The sequence below is a fragment of the Myotis lucifugus genome, unplaced genomic scaffold (assembly GCF_000147115.1).
Source record: "Myotis lucifugus unplaced genomic scaffold, Myoluc2.0 scaffold_869, whole genome shotgun sequence".
Lineage (NCBI taxonomy): Eukaryota > Metazoa > Chordata > Mammalia > Chiroptera > Vespertilionidae > Myotis > Myotis lucifugus.
The window spans coordinates 29,581-49,042 of NW_005871917.1; the positions used below are offsets into that span (position 1 = coordinate 29,581).

The 19,462-nt window shown below is 48.0% G+C and overlaps 1 protein-coding gene across 1 annotated transcript in view; it reads right to left on the reverse strand.

The window, feature by feature from the left end:
* LOC102421049 (netrin-G1) overlaps nt 1-19,462 on the reverse strand; it is a gene marked incomplete at its 3' end in the record, with an annotated part of 118,680 nt that overhangs the window by 18,518 nt on the left and 80,700 nt on the right. Inside the window, 3 exon segments of the mRNA XM_023747415.1 lie at nt 9,138-9,164; nt 19,204-19,285; nt 19,288-19,393. Coding sequence (XP_023603183.1) covers nt 9,138-9,164; nt 19,204-19,285; nt 19,288-19,393 — 215 coding nt within the window.

Consider the following 19,462-nt stretch of genomic DNA (forward strand, 5'->3'; position numbering starts at 1 on the left):
TAAGACATGGAACGTTCACTCTAATTTTGGTTTTTTAATATTTGGTAGAGAGCTGATATAGTGTTGCTGTGAGCGTAGGATATACACAAGAGCTAAGGAAATCTTAATGCGGGCATTGCTATAGCTGTCGGTATTTATGAATGGGAAAAGCACGTAATAATTTTCCACATCTGTCTCCAGGCGTTACTAAGGAAACACTCGGTAACAGGCAGGCACAATATGCAGGCTGTTGACGGCATGCTGCTATTCACCTGAGCACTTTGGTGAGTGAAAAGCACGAGTCCACTTGGACTGGGATGATCACTTTGGAAAAATGAAAAATTTGCATTTCCAAGGAATTAGTATGATTTCTAGAAATTGTTCAGAAAAAATTCCAAACCATTGTAATGGCTCTAAATAAAAATTATTTGTATTACTAGCATCAAATCAAGACCATTTTAGTTTGTTGACATGGTTCTAACTTCTTCCTGTAGGAGAGGCAAAAACAAGTGATATGTGCAGTTTCAGTGACTGGTTTGTCTTGTTTAATATACTCTTCGTGTTTTATGATTTTCCCCTAGGATGCCAGGGTTCCATCTCAAGGGTCTTCCTATATGTATAAAAATTAATGTAGGTCATTCTACTTTTGAATTGTTCGTTTCTTGCCTGTATGGAATTACCAAGATAGACAGTTACCATCTGACTCCTACCTAGAATATAATTTTCTTCTGTGTCATGTACTTATGATAGTTTCTTGGGGGTGGGGAGTGCATAGCCCTTGTATTTCCTGGGAATATACAGTGGGCCTTGACTTACGAGTTTAATTCGTTCCGTGACGGAGCTCGTAACTCAAATTACTCGTATGTCAAATCAAAAAGTGAACGAGTGAGACACATGATGCTGGGCTGATGTTGTGGTGTTCACTGTGACGTTTGCTGCACCAACTAGCGGTGGGGTATCTGAAGCTGGCTCGTAACCCGAATTTTAGCTCGCAACTCAAAGCAAAAATCGGCCGAGAGAAGGCTCATATCTCAAAAAACTCGTTAGTCTGGACACTCGTAAGTCAAGGCCCCACTGTAATTAGACATTTTTTTTTCAAATAAGTTTTATTATGCGGGATGCCTAACCTTCCTGAACAATGAAAAGTCAAGACCATCAGCGCTCAGACAAAAATCCTAATCTAATCTATGCCTATGTCCACTGGGACCAATTTCTACGCTATGTTTTTCCTTGGGAGGAAAAATGTCCTAAAAAAAGATAATGGAAATTTGTGGCCCCTAAATCCCTATAGCATTTTACTGTCTGTGCATTCATGCTTTACTATTTGGCTGTCATGAGATTTTTAATTTATTATCTCATCCTAACCTTTAAAGATTTATTTTATAATTGCAATGAAAACAACTTAAAAGTAGCCAGTTATTGTCTGGTTACTATTATTACTCTAAGATCCAGAAATATTCAATCAATATTACTAACGAATGTTTCATTCCCAGAAGTAAAAAAAAAAAATAGGCACGTTGGAGGCTATATTAATAGCATAATTGAGGCAAAGTCTATATTATCCTATGCCATTCCAATAAAAATTCTTTGCATAACATGAAGCTTCTGAGAATTTTTACCCGTGGGCCACTTGGTTTGAGGAGTTAGAAATTACAAATAGGAAAAAATGGTAACACATCGATTTGCATCCCAGCTCTACCACCTGGACAAGTTCCTCACCTTCTCCGGGTCTAAGCTTTCTCACCTGTGGGAGGGGGATGATGCTACCTGCTGGTCCCTGTCAGGACTACAGAGTTAATATTTGCTTGTCACTGCAGTGAGCTTTCAGTAAATGTCAGCTCTTGTTATTCTAATTGTGGGTGCCATTGTAATAGAAATCAGATAACTGTCGCCTGAACAGTTCCTGCTGAGTGGAAGTTGAGAAAATAATGGTTGTGCCTCCTATTTTTTGCAACTTTAGCTGTTCCCAAAGCAAGTGGTTCTGATACGTTAAAAAAAAGCTTACTGTAGGGAACAACCCAGTTCCAGGGCCAACATCGATGAATACTATTCAGGGAGCAATAGAAATTATTTTTGGAATCCTGCGAAAAAGAGTTGATATTTAACATTTAAAGATCAAATGTTAATTTTCGAGTTTCTTGCAAGTTTGGAAGCACGTCGGTTTAGACTGTGCATCCACACGTATCCTGCCCGACTGACTTTTTCTTTTTCATTCACGAGCGAACTCAGGAAACGGTGATGTGACCATTTGGCTGTGACACTCGAAATTCATTCCCATGAATCAGAAAGACGGAGATTCTGGTTCTAAGCATGGGGCTCTGGAAGGGTCTGTTCTTTCTCCTCTGCACCCCCAGGAAAACTCTCTGTGCTGCACGTTGGGAAGAACGATGTGAGAATTGCCAAACCTGACTGTCTGTTGCTGAGTCCATAGTGTGTCAGGCTGACAGCAAGCTTGAAGTGGACGGCTAAGTGGGGTTGTTCTAGAATATTACCTTGTCTTCTATCTATCATACAAGGCGTTCACTCAGCATGAACCGTAGGCAGCGTGCACCTCACTCTGTGGACACCCTTGAAATGCAGAGTAAATCGTGATCACGCTTTCCTATGCTTTTTTTTTTCTAGAACAGCCTACTCCACCGTGTTCCATGCTGAATGAGACGAGACGGCAACAACCCAATGTCATGGTGCCATGGGAGGGGTCCTGGTTTAGAAATTGGACACTGAGCTGAGATGGGACACAGCTGACCTTTAGCCGTAGTGGCCTCCTCTGTAAAATGATGTTGGAACAATGCTCCTGAAGGTGCCTAAAAACACTAACTTTTATGTGATATTTGGGTTCTACGATTGGGCGGTGGGGGGTGGGAGAGGGGCGCACAGGGAGCCACCCTGGGCAGAAAAAGCCACTGCGGAGAGGGGGCTGGTGAGCCCTCGTTCAATGTGCCACTTCGGGGAGCGTCTCGGGTGGAGGCAGAGTCCCAGGGCCCCTCGGGTAGGTACAGTGACTGTGGCTGATCCTCAGGGGACCCCGAGACAGCATTATGGATGCCTAGACAGGAATCCATACAAAGCCCTAAAGCTTTCCAACAGAAATCCCCAGGCCCTGGGGTAATCTTCCCATCTTCACAGCCTGCTGCCTGCTCTCAGAAACAAGCCTCGTTAAACCGGTGGGAGGATAGCGGTCAGGTGACAGCGGTGGGTCTGTCCTTGAGATGACACGCAATTTTATTTTGCTGTAAGCAACTGTCCTGATTTTTTTTAAAAAAAGGTTTTTACTGTCACAGGCTATGGGCAAGCATGTTTTCTAATCTGCGTGGCTTATTTCATGAAATGTTCTGTGTTCTGCAATACATCTGATATCTACGCCTTCTCCCTCTTCCTCAGCATGCTGGGGAAGTCGGTGCCAGAGGAACACAGTCCCCGACCCCCTCTCCTCAGACGTGGTCCCTGTAACTTCTGTAACAAAAATATGGCCCGGACAGCGTGGCTCAGTGGTTGAGCATCGACCTATGAACCAGGAGGTCATGGTTCGATTCCCAGTCAGGATACATGCCCGGGTGCAGGCTCAATCCCCAGTAGGGGGTGTGCAGGAGGCAGCCAGTCCATGAACTCTCTCATCATTGATGTTTCTCTCTCTCCCTCCCTCCCTCCCTCCTTCTCCCTCTCCCTTCCTCTCTGAAATCAATAAAGGTATATTTAAACAAAATATGGATTTCTGTGTTTTCCCAGGTCATTGAAGTTCCCTGCACAGAAATGGATCGTTCAGGGACCAAGAGGCCGCAGGTGCAGGGCCAGGGGTTGGAAGGGGTCTGCAGTAGAATCAATAAATCCAGATGTCCCTTCTGACTTCTCTCTTCCCCTTGGTCTAATGCTATGAGCTTGAGCTGTGGGAGCTAGATGGGCCTTCCTGGCCTTGTTACATGGGCGAGCCCCTCGCTCACTGAACCTCACTTTCAACCCTCGGAAATGGAGTCCTGTAGACACGAGGGAACATTCCCCTCCTTCTGAGCAGCAGCTCCGTCTCATGCTTCCCAGGAAGTGGAGCTGCTCACTGGCCAGCTCGCCACTGGTACCCCAGGAGGCCAATGACACCCACACTCTGAGTGTGGGGTTCACAGCTCCATGTCGGAAGATGCACCCCAGGACCATTCAGAGATCTTGGCAAATCTTGGTTTAAGCTAGAAATTTCCAGGTTACCCCCACTCCATGGAGATAAGGTACAGATAGCAGCTCACACTTAAAAAGTGGCTCAGCATTCGAAAATCACCTGGGACAAGATGAACGCCTGAAACAAAGTCAATTTGCTCAAGGTGGGCAATTGTAGTCAATAAAATTCACGAAGCCTCTCAGATTTTTTTTTTTTTAAGGAAGGGGGTACTTCCTCCTTCTTCATTGAAATAGTTGATTGAATCTTCAGGATTAAGGAAGCAGCTATGTCCTAATGTTCATTCAACTGTCGGGTAACCACCAAGGTTTCATGGACGCGAGATGCTAGTTACACAGAATGAAATGGATCTGAGATGAGGGTACCGGGGACAGGAGAGATCTGAGTCCCTCCGCTCTCCTCCTAGAACATCAGCAAACAGTTCCCAATGAATGCGGCTTTGTCGCAGAGCTACGCTAGCCTGATCCTTCCCCCACCTCGTTATATAAAACCTAATTAGTTAAAGGGCAATTCAAATGAAACTTTTATTGGAGGGATTTAGAAGTATTAAAGCGAAGGGGGAAAGCAAACACGGCAGCTCCCTGCGGAGCGTGAACACGGTGGCTAATAACCTCGGGTGGGCACATGGCTGACCTTGTGATTCTCCTCACGACCCAGCTCTCCTCCGTAAATCGGTCGCGAACAGAAATATCTGGATGCTGCCTGGAGAACAGCTTGGACAAGGTCTCCAGCTCTAATGTCTTCCAGCATGAAAACACGCCCGGGCTTTCCCAACAGGCGGCTGGACCCTGCAGGTAACACTGCCCTTGTTTCCTCGTCCTGCCAATTACATCACATTAGAGTGGACCTTTAACGCTGTGACGAAGGCCGTGCTCATGGTAAGAGCAAACAGGAAAACGGCATTATTTCCCTTATGTGAACGGTCGTCTCGAATTGAGCGAGTTGGAGAGGAGGGGATGGCCAAACACCTCCACCCATGGCCTAGGCCAGTGGTTCTCAATCTTGGCTGCACATTAGAATCACCTGGGAATCTTTTTGAAATCCTGATTTCTGGGCCTCATCCTCCGGAAATTTTGTTTCTTTGTTATGGGGTGGGCCCCCAGAAATCAGGATTTTAAAAAGATTCCCAGGTGATTCTAATGTGCAGCCAAGGTGGAGAACCACTGGTCTATGCTTTTCATGCCAATCATCTGAAAGTCATTTAAGGAAATCATGTTTACTTGGGTTCACAGAATGTTCCTCTCTCTCTTTTGTTCCTTTTCAAAGAAATATTTGGATTTATTAAAAAAAAATTGTAAGTTTTCTGAAATGGTGTTTTCGGACGTGATCTTTCATTTCAACGGATGGCCTGCCTTTAACCTCCAACTCATCCCTTTTTAAAGCGATAATCACCCACACAAACCTACTTGCACATTAGGCCAATGCTTGTGGTTCTAATTATGTTCTTTATAAGATACTGTTATAAAGACATAATTAGCGAATTCACTTGCTTTTCAGGATGAAGGATCAGATAATATACGTTAGGAGGTAACAATTAGCTTGCCACCTTAACAAAGACGCCCACACCAAACCAACTATTAATTTGGATCAACAGCATCAACAAATGTTCACTTGAATAAATCGTGAGTTTGCTTATAAGGGCATAAATACATTAAGAGAAAAAAGAAAAACCTGAATCAATTACTACTACCCCGGCAGGTAAACAGGGCGCCTAGGGATGATCTATTTCGGGATTCATTCATTGCTGACAACATCACCAGTGTTTTTTCAGCAGTGGCCAAAGCACACAGAAATGACTGAATTTTCAGAAATCCAGGACCTTTGGGGATGAGTGGACAACCTACTTCCTTATAGAAAGACAACAGCAGGTACCAATGACCTTAATGGGAAATTTGTATCAAAAACTTCTAGCAGATGATCAGAAAGGATGACCACTCTGTCCACGCATTTGAACCCAACTTAATACCGACCTCTATCAGGGCTCCAAAATCTTTAGCCCTTGTATGTATGCGAACTTACGGTTACATACGTTAATAATTTACGTCGATAATAGACATCATTCGATTTCCTTGAGATGCACTTTGATGATGGGTCTCCTGAGTGATACACCTGCTGTAAGGGCAGCTTTCTATATATACTCGGTGGAACTATGTTCATTGATTCCTTCTGTGGGATAAAGGGAACAGCCCTGGCCACGGTTTGTACCTTAGAACCGCCCTTCCTGTGCCCTCTGGAACGGGCAGCTAGTCAGCTACCATGAATTCCTGAGGAAAGGAACCGGGCAGAGTGCCTTATGCGCCCACAAAGAAGGAACCGTGTGAATGGCATTAAAGCAGCCTCGAGATACAGTCATGTCTGATGGTTTTATTGCACATCTCTGGACCTGAAGGCTAGGCAACAAGCAAGCTAGTTCTGCGTGATGTTGGGTGACCCCAGAAACTCTTATGTCCTTAGAAAAAAAATCTAAGGAAACACCCACTGCACTCCACGGAGAACAGCCAGAGGCCCAGTGAAGGCAGGGCACAGGCGACCACGTTATCTGCTAGAGGGTTTTGGTTAGGGATGCAGGAGCTAAATTTTCCTAATAAATAATAAAGCCGAACACATTTCCCCAAGGCACAACGCAGCATCCTTTCGGGTCACCAGTGGTTTCAAAATCAAAACAAAGCCCCGCAGAACTGGGATTTCCCGACTGGGTGTATAAAAGGTCAACATCTGCTGATGCTCGGAGATGAGGCATGAGGTGAAGGCTGCAGGATGAGATGTCCCGTGAGCAGTACAGTGAGAGATCCATGCAGCACGCCCGACACGCCCACACAGAAACACACCCAGCCCCCGAGAACCACTTTCCATCCGTCCATTTCTGAAACGTCAGACAGGCCGATGGCCACAGCGGGCTCAGCCCTCTGCCTCCGCTTGCTTCCTGGGGTTCCCTGTCTGCTCTCAACTGCGACCCGCAAGGCCTGAAAGGAGCAAGTTGTGGGGGTGTCTACAGTGAAAAGTCAGCCTCTGAGCGCTGCAGGTCCTGCACATCTGAAGCGCCCCCCCCCCCCCCAAAGGGCGCCACGGGCAGTGCCGAGGACAGGGCAAGCCGAAGACTGGCTGCTATTATTCATAGACTTTATGGCAAAAGACATAAGCGAGGCTGGGAGATGAGTAGGAATTCCAAAGACATAAAGGATCTAGGAGTGTAATACAGGACAATTCTCTACCATCCGTGGAGCCATTTCCTAGATATTTCAGTAGGTGGAGAATTAGGTAGAAGCTGAAAAGGGAAATTTGCCTAGAAATCGGAGAATATACTAGAACTCCGTGATTTGGTTTCATCAACCAAACCGTGGGGAAGCACATACGTTTCTGTTGCACTACAGGCCAATCATCCACCCCCAGGCTCGTCCATGCTACTGTACCTCAAGGCCTGCATCTGGGTCGTGTCCTGCTCATCTGCAAGTGGCAGCGCTGAGGCTCTCCCAGCAGCAAGGCCGCGGGGAGGAGGACGCAGCGTGGCTCATGGCTCGAGTCGGCCTCCACGTGGCTGAGAGCACGCCCGCTGTTTACGGAGCCGCCAATTATCTCGGCCCCGGCACCTGCCCCGACCAGGCCAGGCTTAACCAATCCGCATCCGGGCGGGCCAGGCTGGGGTAAACTGGTTGCTTTGTGAGTGGGAACACCTGACTGGCACTTATGAGGCTTGGGAAGCGTTTTACCTAAATGATCGGAGAAGGGGGATGGTCTCGCTTCAGCTCTCACCCTGCGATCACTCCGCACCGCCCGAGGCCAGGGAGGGGGAGACACTGTGAGAATTCCTCTCCTCCCAGTGTGGAGCCTTGCCTTCCTCAGGGCTTGCTTTCCCTTTCCTTACGCAGGAGCCAGAGGTTGGAGCCACCAGAAAGGGTGCAATGTGTAAAAATAGGTGCAATTCTGCAAAGTTCTGGGGCCTTATCAGCTTTTCAGGCTCATGTCAGGGGTCCTTGGTTTCTGTATGAGGAAGCTCCAGGCCATTCTCCCGGGACAGCTGGGAAGGGCTCTTTGCAGGGGCACTGGGCCTGACTTCCCCAGAGGGCCGAAGGGCATCTTCCTTTCCATTACTTATATTTCCACGAAAAGATTTCCCGCGGAAATTCCTAGTAGCCTGACTCCTCCATGCTGCATGTATTTTTTTTTAAATCCCTCTTCTCTAGCAAACTTAAAGCTAAGTGATCAGGAAAACCTGGCTCTCGGTAATTTAGCAGGGAGAGGCAGACTGATTCCTTTGCCCCTCCATTCCTCCAGAAAGACGGATCAGGGTCAGAAACCTGCTCCTTTCAGGCCTTCGCCACGACTGACTGACGCTGCTGGGATAACACAATCCCTCCCCCGGCTTCCGGGGATTCTCCTTGGATCCTAAGGAACACGCAAGCGTTCACTGGCATCTGTTCTCTGATTTTCTAAATGACGGTGGAAACCGTCCCCCGTCCAGGGGAGAGCGTTCAATTGGGTTGCTGGTTACTAAGTTGGGTAAATAGGACTGCTCCTCTTTTCGCTCAATGAGCTAGCAGTGGTCGGCAAACTGCGGCTGGCGAGCCACATGCGGCTCTTTGGCCCCTTGAGTGTGGCTCTTCCTAAGCCTTAGGAGTGTCCTAATTAAGTTAATAACAATGTACCTACCTATATCGTTTAAGTTTAAAAATTTTGGCTCTCAAAAGAAATTTCAATCGTTGTACTGCTGATATTTGGCTCTGTTGACTAATGAGTTTGCCGACCACTAAGGTGCCTTAAGTAATGGCACCTCTGTGAAGCAGGCCCTCATTGATCAAAATGAAGGACAGCTGGGCTGTGCCTGATCCACAGGCTCTACCAGGGAACCATCTCACCCGAGAACAAACCCAACAATTCACTCCACTGAGAAAATGCTCGTATCAGAAATGGAGGCGGGGAAAGTGGATCTGAGGAGCGGAACAACAAAGCGAAGCGAGCCTCGACTGCTTGGTGATTTTTTTTTTTTTTTTTTACTTACTACCAATACTGGAGATACTGGGGATGCCTAGGGAAAAAGAAAAAAGAGAAAGAAAAGCTGTTAGACATGTATTAGCGCACGGCGTCGTGAGCTCAATATAAAATATTGAAACATAACACGCGATAACATTCAGATCACGAGGACATCAGCACAGAGAAAGCAGCGTATCCAGCCCTCCGAGGAAGCCATGTTGCTTTCCCTGGAGAACTCCAGAACTCATCCCCGGTAGGAAATCAAGGCTCGACTTGCACAGCTGGCTCAAGGCAGCTTCATATCAACCATGTTGTGTTTGCCTATAACAGTGGTTCTCAACCTTGGCTGCACATTAGAAGCACCTGGGAATCTTTTTAAAATCCTGATTTCTGGGCCACATCCTCCGGAAATTCTGTTTCTTTGTTACTAATGTGGTGGCCCCACCCCATCACAAAGAAACAGAATTTCCGGAGAATGAGGCCCAGAAATCAGGATTTTAAAAAGATTGGCAGGCTAATGGGGGCCCGAGTGGAGCCCTGGATTATAAGGGAAAGGGGGAATGGGCATTGGGGGGAAACGACCTAAAATTAGGTTTCTATTCCGTTCAGTTAGAGGGCATGGGAGACACAGCATGGGCCTCTGCAAATAGACCCGCATCATGGAATAGGTCTCTTTCTATGTGTTATGAGAAGTACCTGTTAGCGGGTGCAGTCATTTAGCCTGTTATTTGATTAATGTCACATAACCATCATTTCTTATTCCTCTTTTACTCATCAGATATGTGGATTAAACTCCGTAATAGAAACTTAATTCGAGAATACACTAGGTTGTTTCCATTGATCATGGACTTCATAGATTTTTCCAAGTTGTTCGAAGGTGGTGGAACCATTTCAGAACGCACTGAACTTGGAATAACCGTGGGCATGGATGTAGTGTGCATCCAGATGAGAACTCCTGGCCAATGCCCTAGACGATTTGGCTCAGTGGATAGAGCGTCAGCGTGTGGACTGAAAGGTCCTGGGTTCGACTCTGGTCAAGGGCACATGCCCTGGTTGTGGGCTTGATCCCCACTGGTGCAGGAGGCAGCTGATCCATGATTCTCTCTCATCATTGATGTTTCTATCTCTCCCTCTCCCTTCCTCTCTGAAATCAATAAAAATATATATATATAAAAAAAAAGAAGACTCCTGGCCAAGAGCAGAGGCACCAGCTGTCCGGGTTGGGAGCCTTGCTCTTGCACTCGCTGCCTGTGTGACCTTGGGGTAAGTTGCTAAGGCTCCAGGAGGCTCGGTTTCCTGCCTCATAGTGTTTGCAAAGATGACAGAAATTGACATATGCAAAGCACTCAAAACACGGCTTGGCAGGTAGTCTGTGCTAGCTCCATCTTTGCTATGATGACGATTATTGATGCAGTTGGTTCATCAAACAAGCAACCCCATGATAGATATCGCCAATTAACAGTCAGAGATTTATATCTTCTCCACTAAATTCGGGTTGAGAGCATGAGATGGAAGTCAGACTGCACTGAGGGACAGCCCTGCTCTGCCCCCGATAAGCTGGGTGACTGCGGGCAAGCTCCCCAGCTCTACCCGTTTCCTCACTGGAGAGGGGCTAATGATGTCTACCGCAAAGGGCTGCTGTGCGCGTTGAATGGGCTAATCCATAAAAGTGTCTGACACACGTACACAGTCCATACCAGGCAGCTGTTAATGAGCTGTTCGGACGTGCTGGTTACATCGTGAAGTGTACGAGCAGGTGGTAACTGTAGGAATCATTAAACTTCTATTTTAGTATTTATTTTTTTGAACGACTGCCCTCTGCTTATTTTAATTGATCCCTGTAGATTCCTAGCTTTGTTTTCTTTAAAACCAAGAGCTGTTTTTCTTATTTCTTCAAAGGGAGGGGAGAAGGAGAAATAAAAACTTGCCATTCCTTATTAACACCTTGGAAGGAATGAGATCCTATGTTCCATTATTAGATACATTAAAATTCTCTAGATTTTATTTATCTTTATTTTTAAAATATATTTTTATTGATTTCAGAGAGGAAGGGAGAGAGAGAGAGATAGAAACATCCATGATGAGAGAGAACCATTGATCGGCTGCCTCCTGCACGCCCCACACTGGGGATTGAGCCTACAACCCGGGCCTGTGCCCTGACCAGGAATTGAACCGTGACCTCCTGGTTCATAGGTCAACACTCAACCACTGATGCATGGTGGCTGGGCCAGAATCTTTCAGTTTTAAATGAACAGAGTTTATGGGGCTTCAGCTCAATTATTGATCACTGAGCAACCCAAACTGGAGACCTCAATTTCCATTTCCACGTTCCAGCGCCGTCCGTGCAGCAGCTCAAGCTGCAGGCGCTCTCTGCAGAGGGGAGCTGAACTCCTGACCCCACGCTCCGTCGGCTGCCTTGCCACAACCGACAGTGACTTGGTACTGAAATTTTCTTTCCTTTGCAAATCCCCTGTTGAGTGAGGAATGATGGCCGCATCATCATTTTAGTATCAATGGCAGGAGGCTCCAAATTTCCCCGTGATTGAAAGCCCTGCTCCACTGGGGGCAGCTGCTTGCCTTTTGTAATCCGTCAGAGAGAATGGAAGCTGGGCCGCAGGAAGAGACGTCTCATGCGCTTGCAAACTCAAGGGGAGCTACAGGGCCATGCATAATGCAAAGCGAAGTTCTCAGTTCTCAGGGTGCGCGGGCCCCCCGCCATGGAGAGCCAACCTCCAAGACTGATGAAGCCTTTGCTGCAGTAAAGCACCTCAGACTCATGCAAAACTGTCTCCGTTCCTTCGGGGAGCCCCGTGCAGAGAGCCGTGTTCGCTGCAGCGACAGATCCCCTAAGCAGGGCTATCATGCGATCCTGTTTTCCATCAGCTGACATGTGGGTGCTTAACATTCAGCCTCTTCCTCACGCCGCGGCTGGCCTTTTTGTGAGATGTCACCAGGTGAGCACGTCCTCCTCCACTGCTGTCAAATGGGAATTGCTTCGCAAAGATTTTTTTCGACTGCTGGTTGGAATAGAGCTTTTTGAAGTTGAGAACAGCTGACTGCCAAGGGATGTCTACTGGTGTCGTTTCAAATGTTATTCTTTCCCTCATGTTTCTTATTTAATGTCCAAACACCTGGGTTTTGGTTCCCCACAGACAACTGGTGAAGAATTTAAAAAACCCACTGCATCTATTAAAAGAGCTTCGAGCAAGTCACGAGGAATCTTTCAAATGTTGAAGGAACTGAGATAGGAATGCAGTTCATTTCTTGAAAGTGGGTTTCTTCGGGGTGGGGGATGAGTCAATGGGTGAGATCCTATCTCACACCAGTGACAGTGCCCCTAAGCCACGGGACAGATGGTTAGAAAAAGGCCCATCGAATAAGTGACCAGACTGCGGCCATCAGGAGCTCTACCTGCAAAAGCCTCGCCAATGAAGACGCAGGTGATGAGGAAGAACACGGGTGTGTTCTGTTGCCATTACTTCCGACGCCCTCCCAGCCCTGGTCCCTGGTCCAAATGGCTGTACAGAGCTGTCTTCCAGGAACTTGAAGGTGAAGGAAAGACCGCCTTCCCAGCATTGCGCTGTGGCATCATCATACAGGGGATCCAATCAGAGATGGCTAAAGTCACCTTATGCCAACAGAAGGGCTCTGGGGCCTGAGTGTACATGACAAACAACAGAGGTGGCCTTAGCGGATTGATTGCCATCTGTGAAGAATAGACGGAAGAGGGGCATCCTGAGGCACGTGGTGGCAGGGTGGCCTAGCAGTGTCTCAGGAAGAGGGATGGGGAACCTCCCACCTTGACCTCTGTGCCGTTGATACTGGCCCTGTGGTCAGAGGCATGTGTCAGGGTGTTTCCACCTAATGTTATTAGCATTCGAGTCATTTACATTTCGTGACCCCGTGCTTGGCAAGCAGCCTTCTGATGATTATCTGGCTCCGCAAGGAGACCGACTCACAGGGGAGAGACTACACTGGTCCTAAGGACTGCGGCAGTCCGGACACCGGAACAGTCCTTCCATACTGTGGGGGAGCAACTGACATGTGGACACACTCTATCTCCCCCATTGAGCTGTCACCAAAGGGAGACACTGCTGACCAGACTGGGATGGGTCCTCGTGCGGCATCTCAGTGAAATTCTAATGACATTGTGCGCTGACTGTGTTCCTGCCACTCTTACAGATGCCTCACATGCATGAATTTGTTTCACCTTTATGACAACCCAATGAGGTCAACACTCGGGTGTATTTCGTGAGTGGGAGAAACTCACACATGAAGAGCTTGCCCACGATCATGTCAGTACGTTGGGAAAGAGACTGGGATTTGAATTGAGTGGTGCTACCTGCTGTTCAGCTGTGGGTGTTGTTGCCATGTAAGGTAGGCACGCTGCATGACCCTTCAAAATGCTAAAGCTTTTGAATTCCAGGGCCTATCTGGCCTCGTGAGCCTCCGATAAGAGACTGCAGGCTGGTGGTTGCATGGATAGTTTGGCATTCGGGGTTTTCTAGATCGGGCCCACAGGCTGGTTCATACACCTAAGGCTCTGCAAGGAAGGTCCTCTCTTATTGGGCCGACAGGCTCTGCATCTGGAAGGTTGGTGGTCCGGTCGCCGAGGCCAGGAATGCCACTTGGGGAGGCCTGTGAAAACCAGCCGGGCAGTGTGTCATCTCCAGACGGCTGGATGGGCCATGAGCAGCCAGGGAAACAAAGCGAGTCTTTCTCCTACCGTGTTCCCTTCACGTTCTCAGGGGGTCTCCTCCTTAGGAGACTGGGTCCCCTGGGGCCCTTGTGTTAGAGCCGATGAGCAGCGAAGGCCACATTTTCCAGGAGACACAGGAACGTCCACAGGAGGTCAACGTACCCACAGGGGCATGATAGGGTTCTTTCGGTTCACTTATTCGTTCACCTGATAATTAATTCCATAAACACTTATAGAAAATAGATGGCCCCATTCTTAAATGGCTAGCATTTTAGCTCCTGAAGTCAAACAGAGCTGAGTTTAAATCTTGCTCTGTCATGCATTCGCTGTGGGACCTGGAGGCACCTAACTAACCTCTCTGTGCTTGTGTCTCCTTATTTGTAAAATGGGGGTGGGGGGGTGGGGTGGGGGGGAACAGGGAGGATTGAATGCAAGAAAGCACACAAAGCACTTCCCAAAGTCTAAAAGCCTCTGGCAAGCTTAATCAAGAGTAACTGTCATTATTATTAGAATTTTGGTGATAGATAATCAATTGTAAGTGTCCATACATTGCCAAGACTCCAGAGAGGAAAGAGCAATTGATGTGGCATGGGAGAGCCTAGGGAGGCTCCGCTGAGGAGCTGACATTGAAGAGCAGACTTGAAAATGAGCAGAATTTCCATGGAGAGCAAAGGGAAAGGATGACTTCAGTATCCAGGGTGTTGACTTTGAGATTTGCACAGCTGGAAAAACTGTCTGGATTCATTAGAAAAACTCAGGCTGTAATTGGTAGATTACTGTTGAACCAATAATACGAAGAACTAAAACCCAGGTATAGATCGGAATATCAAGGAAATAAAAAACACCTGTAGATTGAGAAGAGGCGGGGGGTGGGGTGTCAGAAAATGTAAAGCAAGGGCAGAAGGGGGTTCTTTGAAGGCAAAGAAACAACAAGTAGAGATCCAGGGAGAGAAGCAGAGACCAGAGGAAGCCACTGAGGTCCCCAGAGAAGCAAGATGGGGTCAAGACCCAGCTGGGTTCGGACCCTGACTCGCTATGGAAACCTCCAAGGTTCCTTCCCCTCCACCGTCATCCGCTTCCACGTCTACAGCGTGAGAACAGCAGCATCTTCCTATAAGGCTGTTGTGAGTTAGGAATGAGCTAACGCACTGAGAGCACGTTGGAAATTGTCTGGATGATGACACATAGGTGTTAACCTGGGAAAATAGAAATCGGTCAATGCAAATGGAATACCAGAGAAAAGAAGGGAACCGCCGCCAATTACTTTCCCTCACTCCGAGGGGCCCTGGCTAGTGTGCAACAACTCCAGTTGGATTTCTGAGCAAACAAATAATGTCAGTGTCAGACCAATTTAATTTTCTTTCTTGGGAGAATATCAGACCGTGTAGGTAGAGGGAAAGGGGAAGATTGAATACAGCTCAACTAGCTGGGCTTTCTGTCTGCCTCCATGACATTTCGATCTGCAGCCTGAAGAGACGGATTAGAATAGCCTGTCCCCCAAAGAGTAGTTTAGAAATAGAAAGTTATTAGTGTCCCATGAACAAGGAATCTGGGAAACAGTAGATTAAATTGGCTACTTGACTACAGGATTCTCCAATTTTTTAAATAAGGTAATGTGAATAGCTAAGAGTTAGGATAGTGGACAGCATTTTTCAAAATTTCTTGGCCATTAAATTCTTTTAAGGGTCAGAGAACACAGTATGGAAAGCAGTTTGGTAATATTATATTACTAGAGGCCCGATGCACGAAATTCATATAAGGGGCTCGGCCCTTGCAGCCCTGGCTTCGTCGGAAGGTTGTCCGGAAGGTTGTCTGGTCTAATTAGCATATTATGCTTTTATTATTATAGATCTTTCCTGGAGTGATAGTTTCTAAGGTTGATTATTATGTTTGCAGCATCTATGTAGAAAAATATTGTGTGTTATTCTACGGGAATCAGAATTGAAAGAGGTGCTACTTAATACTTCTATTCATGAGCTGGTCAGTGAGCCTCAAGAGAATCTGGACAGAGTTGCTGTGGACTCAGAAGCTAGAAGAAGTAACATTCAAAACAGAATTCCCTCAGAAACAGCATAAAGATCAACAGGGAAAAGGAGAGAGATGTCTTACTGATAAAACATCATTTCTACCCATTTCTGTAAAGAAATAAGGGGAAGATTTCGATGCGCACATCCAGGGATTACCCAGCATGGGCGTCATCCCCGAGTCACCGAGAAGTTGATGCTGAGAGGACGGAGGTTTTACATTTTTGAATTAGGATATGGAATATCCTAAGTGTCCCTCCTCGAGAGCTGACTTGTAATTCACCAAATGGAGTCACAGGTGTGTGTGTGTGTGTGTGTGTGTGTGTGTGTGTGTGTGTGTATGGGGGGGGGGTGGAGGGAAGGCTGCGCGCGCACGTGCCCGTGAGCTCATGTATGCACATGCATAAGAAAAAGCCACTATACAATGAGAATCATAACAGCGCTACAAGTCCTGTGCTTGACTTTAAATTCCCACACTAAAAAAATGAGAGCGATTTCCTGGGCAAGCAACCAGGTAAGAGACGTGAACATCGTACCACCTGGAAAAAGGAGTTAATGATGCTGACCTGGACAGGAAAAGAAACCGGGGCCAGTGTAAGGCTTTCTCTATTTAATAAGAGAAAGAAGATGGTTGGAAATGCAGAGACACTCACTATTGATGCTAAGAAATAAGTTTGATAACAATGAAAAGTGTCCTCCGATAGGGACAAGTCTGTGTAGGAAAAGAAGCCAAAAGATGAACTTAGTTTGAATACCTAGTGGGTGGCCGGTGTCATGCCGCACACGTTGCTGCATTAGCTTATTCAGTTCTCTCGAATGCCCGGGGACAGGCGCTGCCATGATCCTCACAGTCCAGGCGGGGAAGCCGAGGGTTGGAGAGGTTCGTTGACTTCTTCGAGGTCACACGGCTAGTGAATGGACGGACCGGTGTGGGGTCCTGGAGCCCGTGCGTGCTAGGCCACCGAAGTGCTGCCTTTCACCCATGGGCATGTTGCAGCACCGTCTGATATGGCAGAGATTTCAGGTAAGGGGTTGGTTCCATGGTGAGAAGTTTCCATTGCAAGACAAGACCATCGTAGGTAAGCTCTAGGATCTTTTTTTTAAAATATATTTTATTGATTTTTTACAGAGAGGAAGGGAGAGGGACAGAGAGTTAGAAACATCGATGAGAGAGAAACATCGACCAGCTGCCTCCTGCACACCCCCCACTGGGGATGTGCCCACAACCAATGTACATGCCCTTGACCGGAATCGAACCCCGGACCCTTCAGTCCGCAGGCCAACGCTCTATCCATTGAGTCAAACCGGTTCAGCAGCTCTAGGATCTTTAATCCGATTTCCTGCACGTTGAGAATTGAAACATTAGCTCCAACCTCCTTGGCCACTGTGCCCACCTGTCGCCTTCCTATTTTTCAGAGTCTCTAGAAGGACAGGAAAAAGGGAGAGGGGGATGGCCAATGGAGTTGCCGAGGAAACCCGGAGGTGGTTGCCTGGGGCCAGGGAGTGGACCGATGTCCTGCAATAATCAAACGACGCGGGGTGTGCAGTCGCTCCCACGGAGAACGGAACAAGACGTTCCATTTCCATGAAAAGCGTGGCTGCCACAAGGAGGTTTCCCCAGTGCGACTGTCTTGAAATAAACAGACGTGGAGGCACAGTGACAGGTAGAAGAACAGGGCCCTGCTGGCATGGAAGCCAACGCCTTGGACAGCAGCGTGCCCAGCCGCCCTTCTGGTGGCCTGGACACGTTGGCCCGCCCCGCGGGCCCGCCGGGATGCCCGCCAGTGATGGTGAACTTGACTTTCTTCCGTCCTGTCTCACTGAAGACGCGGCAGACGCTGAGAATGAAATCGGAGCCATTTTCACTGTGGGGAGCTTTTAAACTCAATTTGACGACCGTGGCGATGGGGATGCTTAGATAGCCGGCCACTGGGCAGCAGAACAAATAACCTCAGGGGTTCCTTCGGAATTCATGAGCGATGGCCCACGACGACCCAGGAACGCCCGGGAGAGGCTCAGTTAATAAAATCCCCCTGAAAAATCAACATTTCTGCCCAACAGGGCTTTGTGTATTAATTTCAGGAGCTGGATGGCCATTTTTCCCTTTAACACAGATAGAAACCGAATCCCCTTACACTGAGCGATTTTTTCCTCTGGTTCAGAGAAATTTCATCATCATTTCATGCCCCCACACTGCACGGCTTGTTACTGGGCTCACTGCTCTTACGTCTACCTTGGCAAGGCCCTGGGGCCGGTGGTACTGGTTTTAGGGTTTGGCTTCTCCCAGCTGTGGCCTGGAGGCTCCTGGTAACATTCCCTGCCTGCACGGAACAGGTGGCTTTGTGAGTTTTCCTGCTCTTGTAGCTTCTTCTCACCTGGGTGGGTGTAGGCTCAACCTCACCCCTCCTCTGCTTTTGAAAAATGGCAACTCTGGGCTTGTGCAAGTGGCGAAGGGGCCCATCCCTGGGATTGGGCGAATCATCTGGAAATGATGGCTTCTCTCCTGGAGTGTGTCACAGCGTGGTTTCAGGGGGGCACAGGCGAGTGGTCACGGGGCACCCCCCAGGGGTCCTGTAAACACAGGGAATGCCTCGCTCTTTTCACAGGGACACAAACATTTCTTTTCTCATTGTGGCCCTCGTACGCCTATAGTCACTCTTTATCTAAACCAGGGGTGGGGAACCTTTTTCCTGCCAAGGGCCATTTGGATATTTATCACATCATTCCCCGGCCATTCAAAATCATCAACTTAAAAATTAGCCTGTTCTATTTGGTCAAACAGTTAATTAACTCACCTCTAATGCCTTGGCAGGGCCAGACCGAATGATTTCACCGGCCATAAGGCCCGTGGGCTGGACGTTCCCCATCCCTGTTCTAAAGGGCGCCTCTGCTAACAGGACCCAGGCCTCGAGGAACATCTCAGCCACAGGGGTTTGGAAAAAGCCAATTATTTCACTGGACAAAGTTGGGCTGCAGCTAAAATCGGAGAGGGAAGCATTTCTGAACAAAGTGTCTCCCGGGTCACCCAGCGTGAGAAACGGGACTGCAAATATTCAGAAACTTTCCCAGAAGTTATTTATGGTTCACATCGAGTTAGAGTTTGAATGTCTTTGTTATTTTTATAGGAAACTAATTTGGGGGAGGAAAGAAAGCACCTGTTTCACCCACTCAGAAAAAACACTCCTCCTGCGATTTCCATCGCTTCCCGGCCCCCGTGATGTGGACACCGGCAGACGGACATGAACACGACCCAGCGCTGACATGTGCTTAAAAGCGGGGAGACAGGGCCGGGAGCCTCAGCTGCGTTCGGACAGGAACAGCGGCCGCTCGTCGCGCACAAAAAGCCGGGGGGGGAGGAGCGAGCTACTCACAGGTGTTGGCGGTGCCCCTTGGGGATGGGGAAGGTACGAGCCCCGGGCTCCAAAGGCCCGGCCCTGGGTAGTTTCTTCTTGCATTTTCCCACAGTCGGGGCCCTGTGGTGGTTGTGCTCACACTTCACAGGTCAGGTTGGCTGTTGTCGGAACACGCACACCCGTGGCGTGGAGGTTTACATTTTGCACCCTGGGTCAGAGAGAGACAAAGAGGTCATTTGTCAGGTGAGGCTTGGCCTTGGTGGTCACTGAGCCTTTT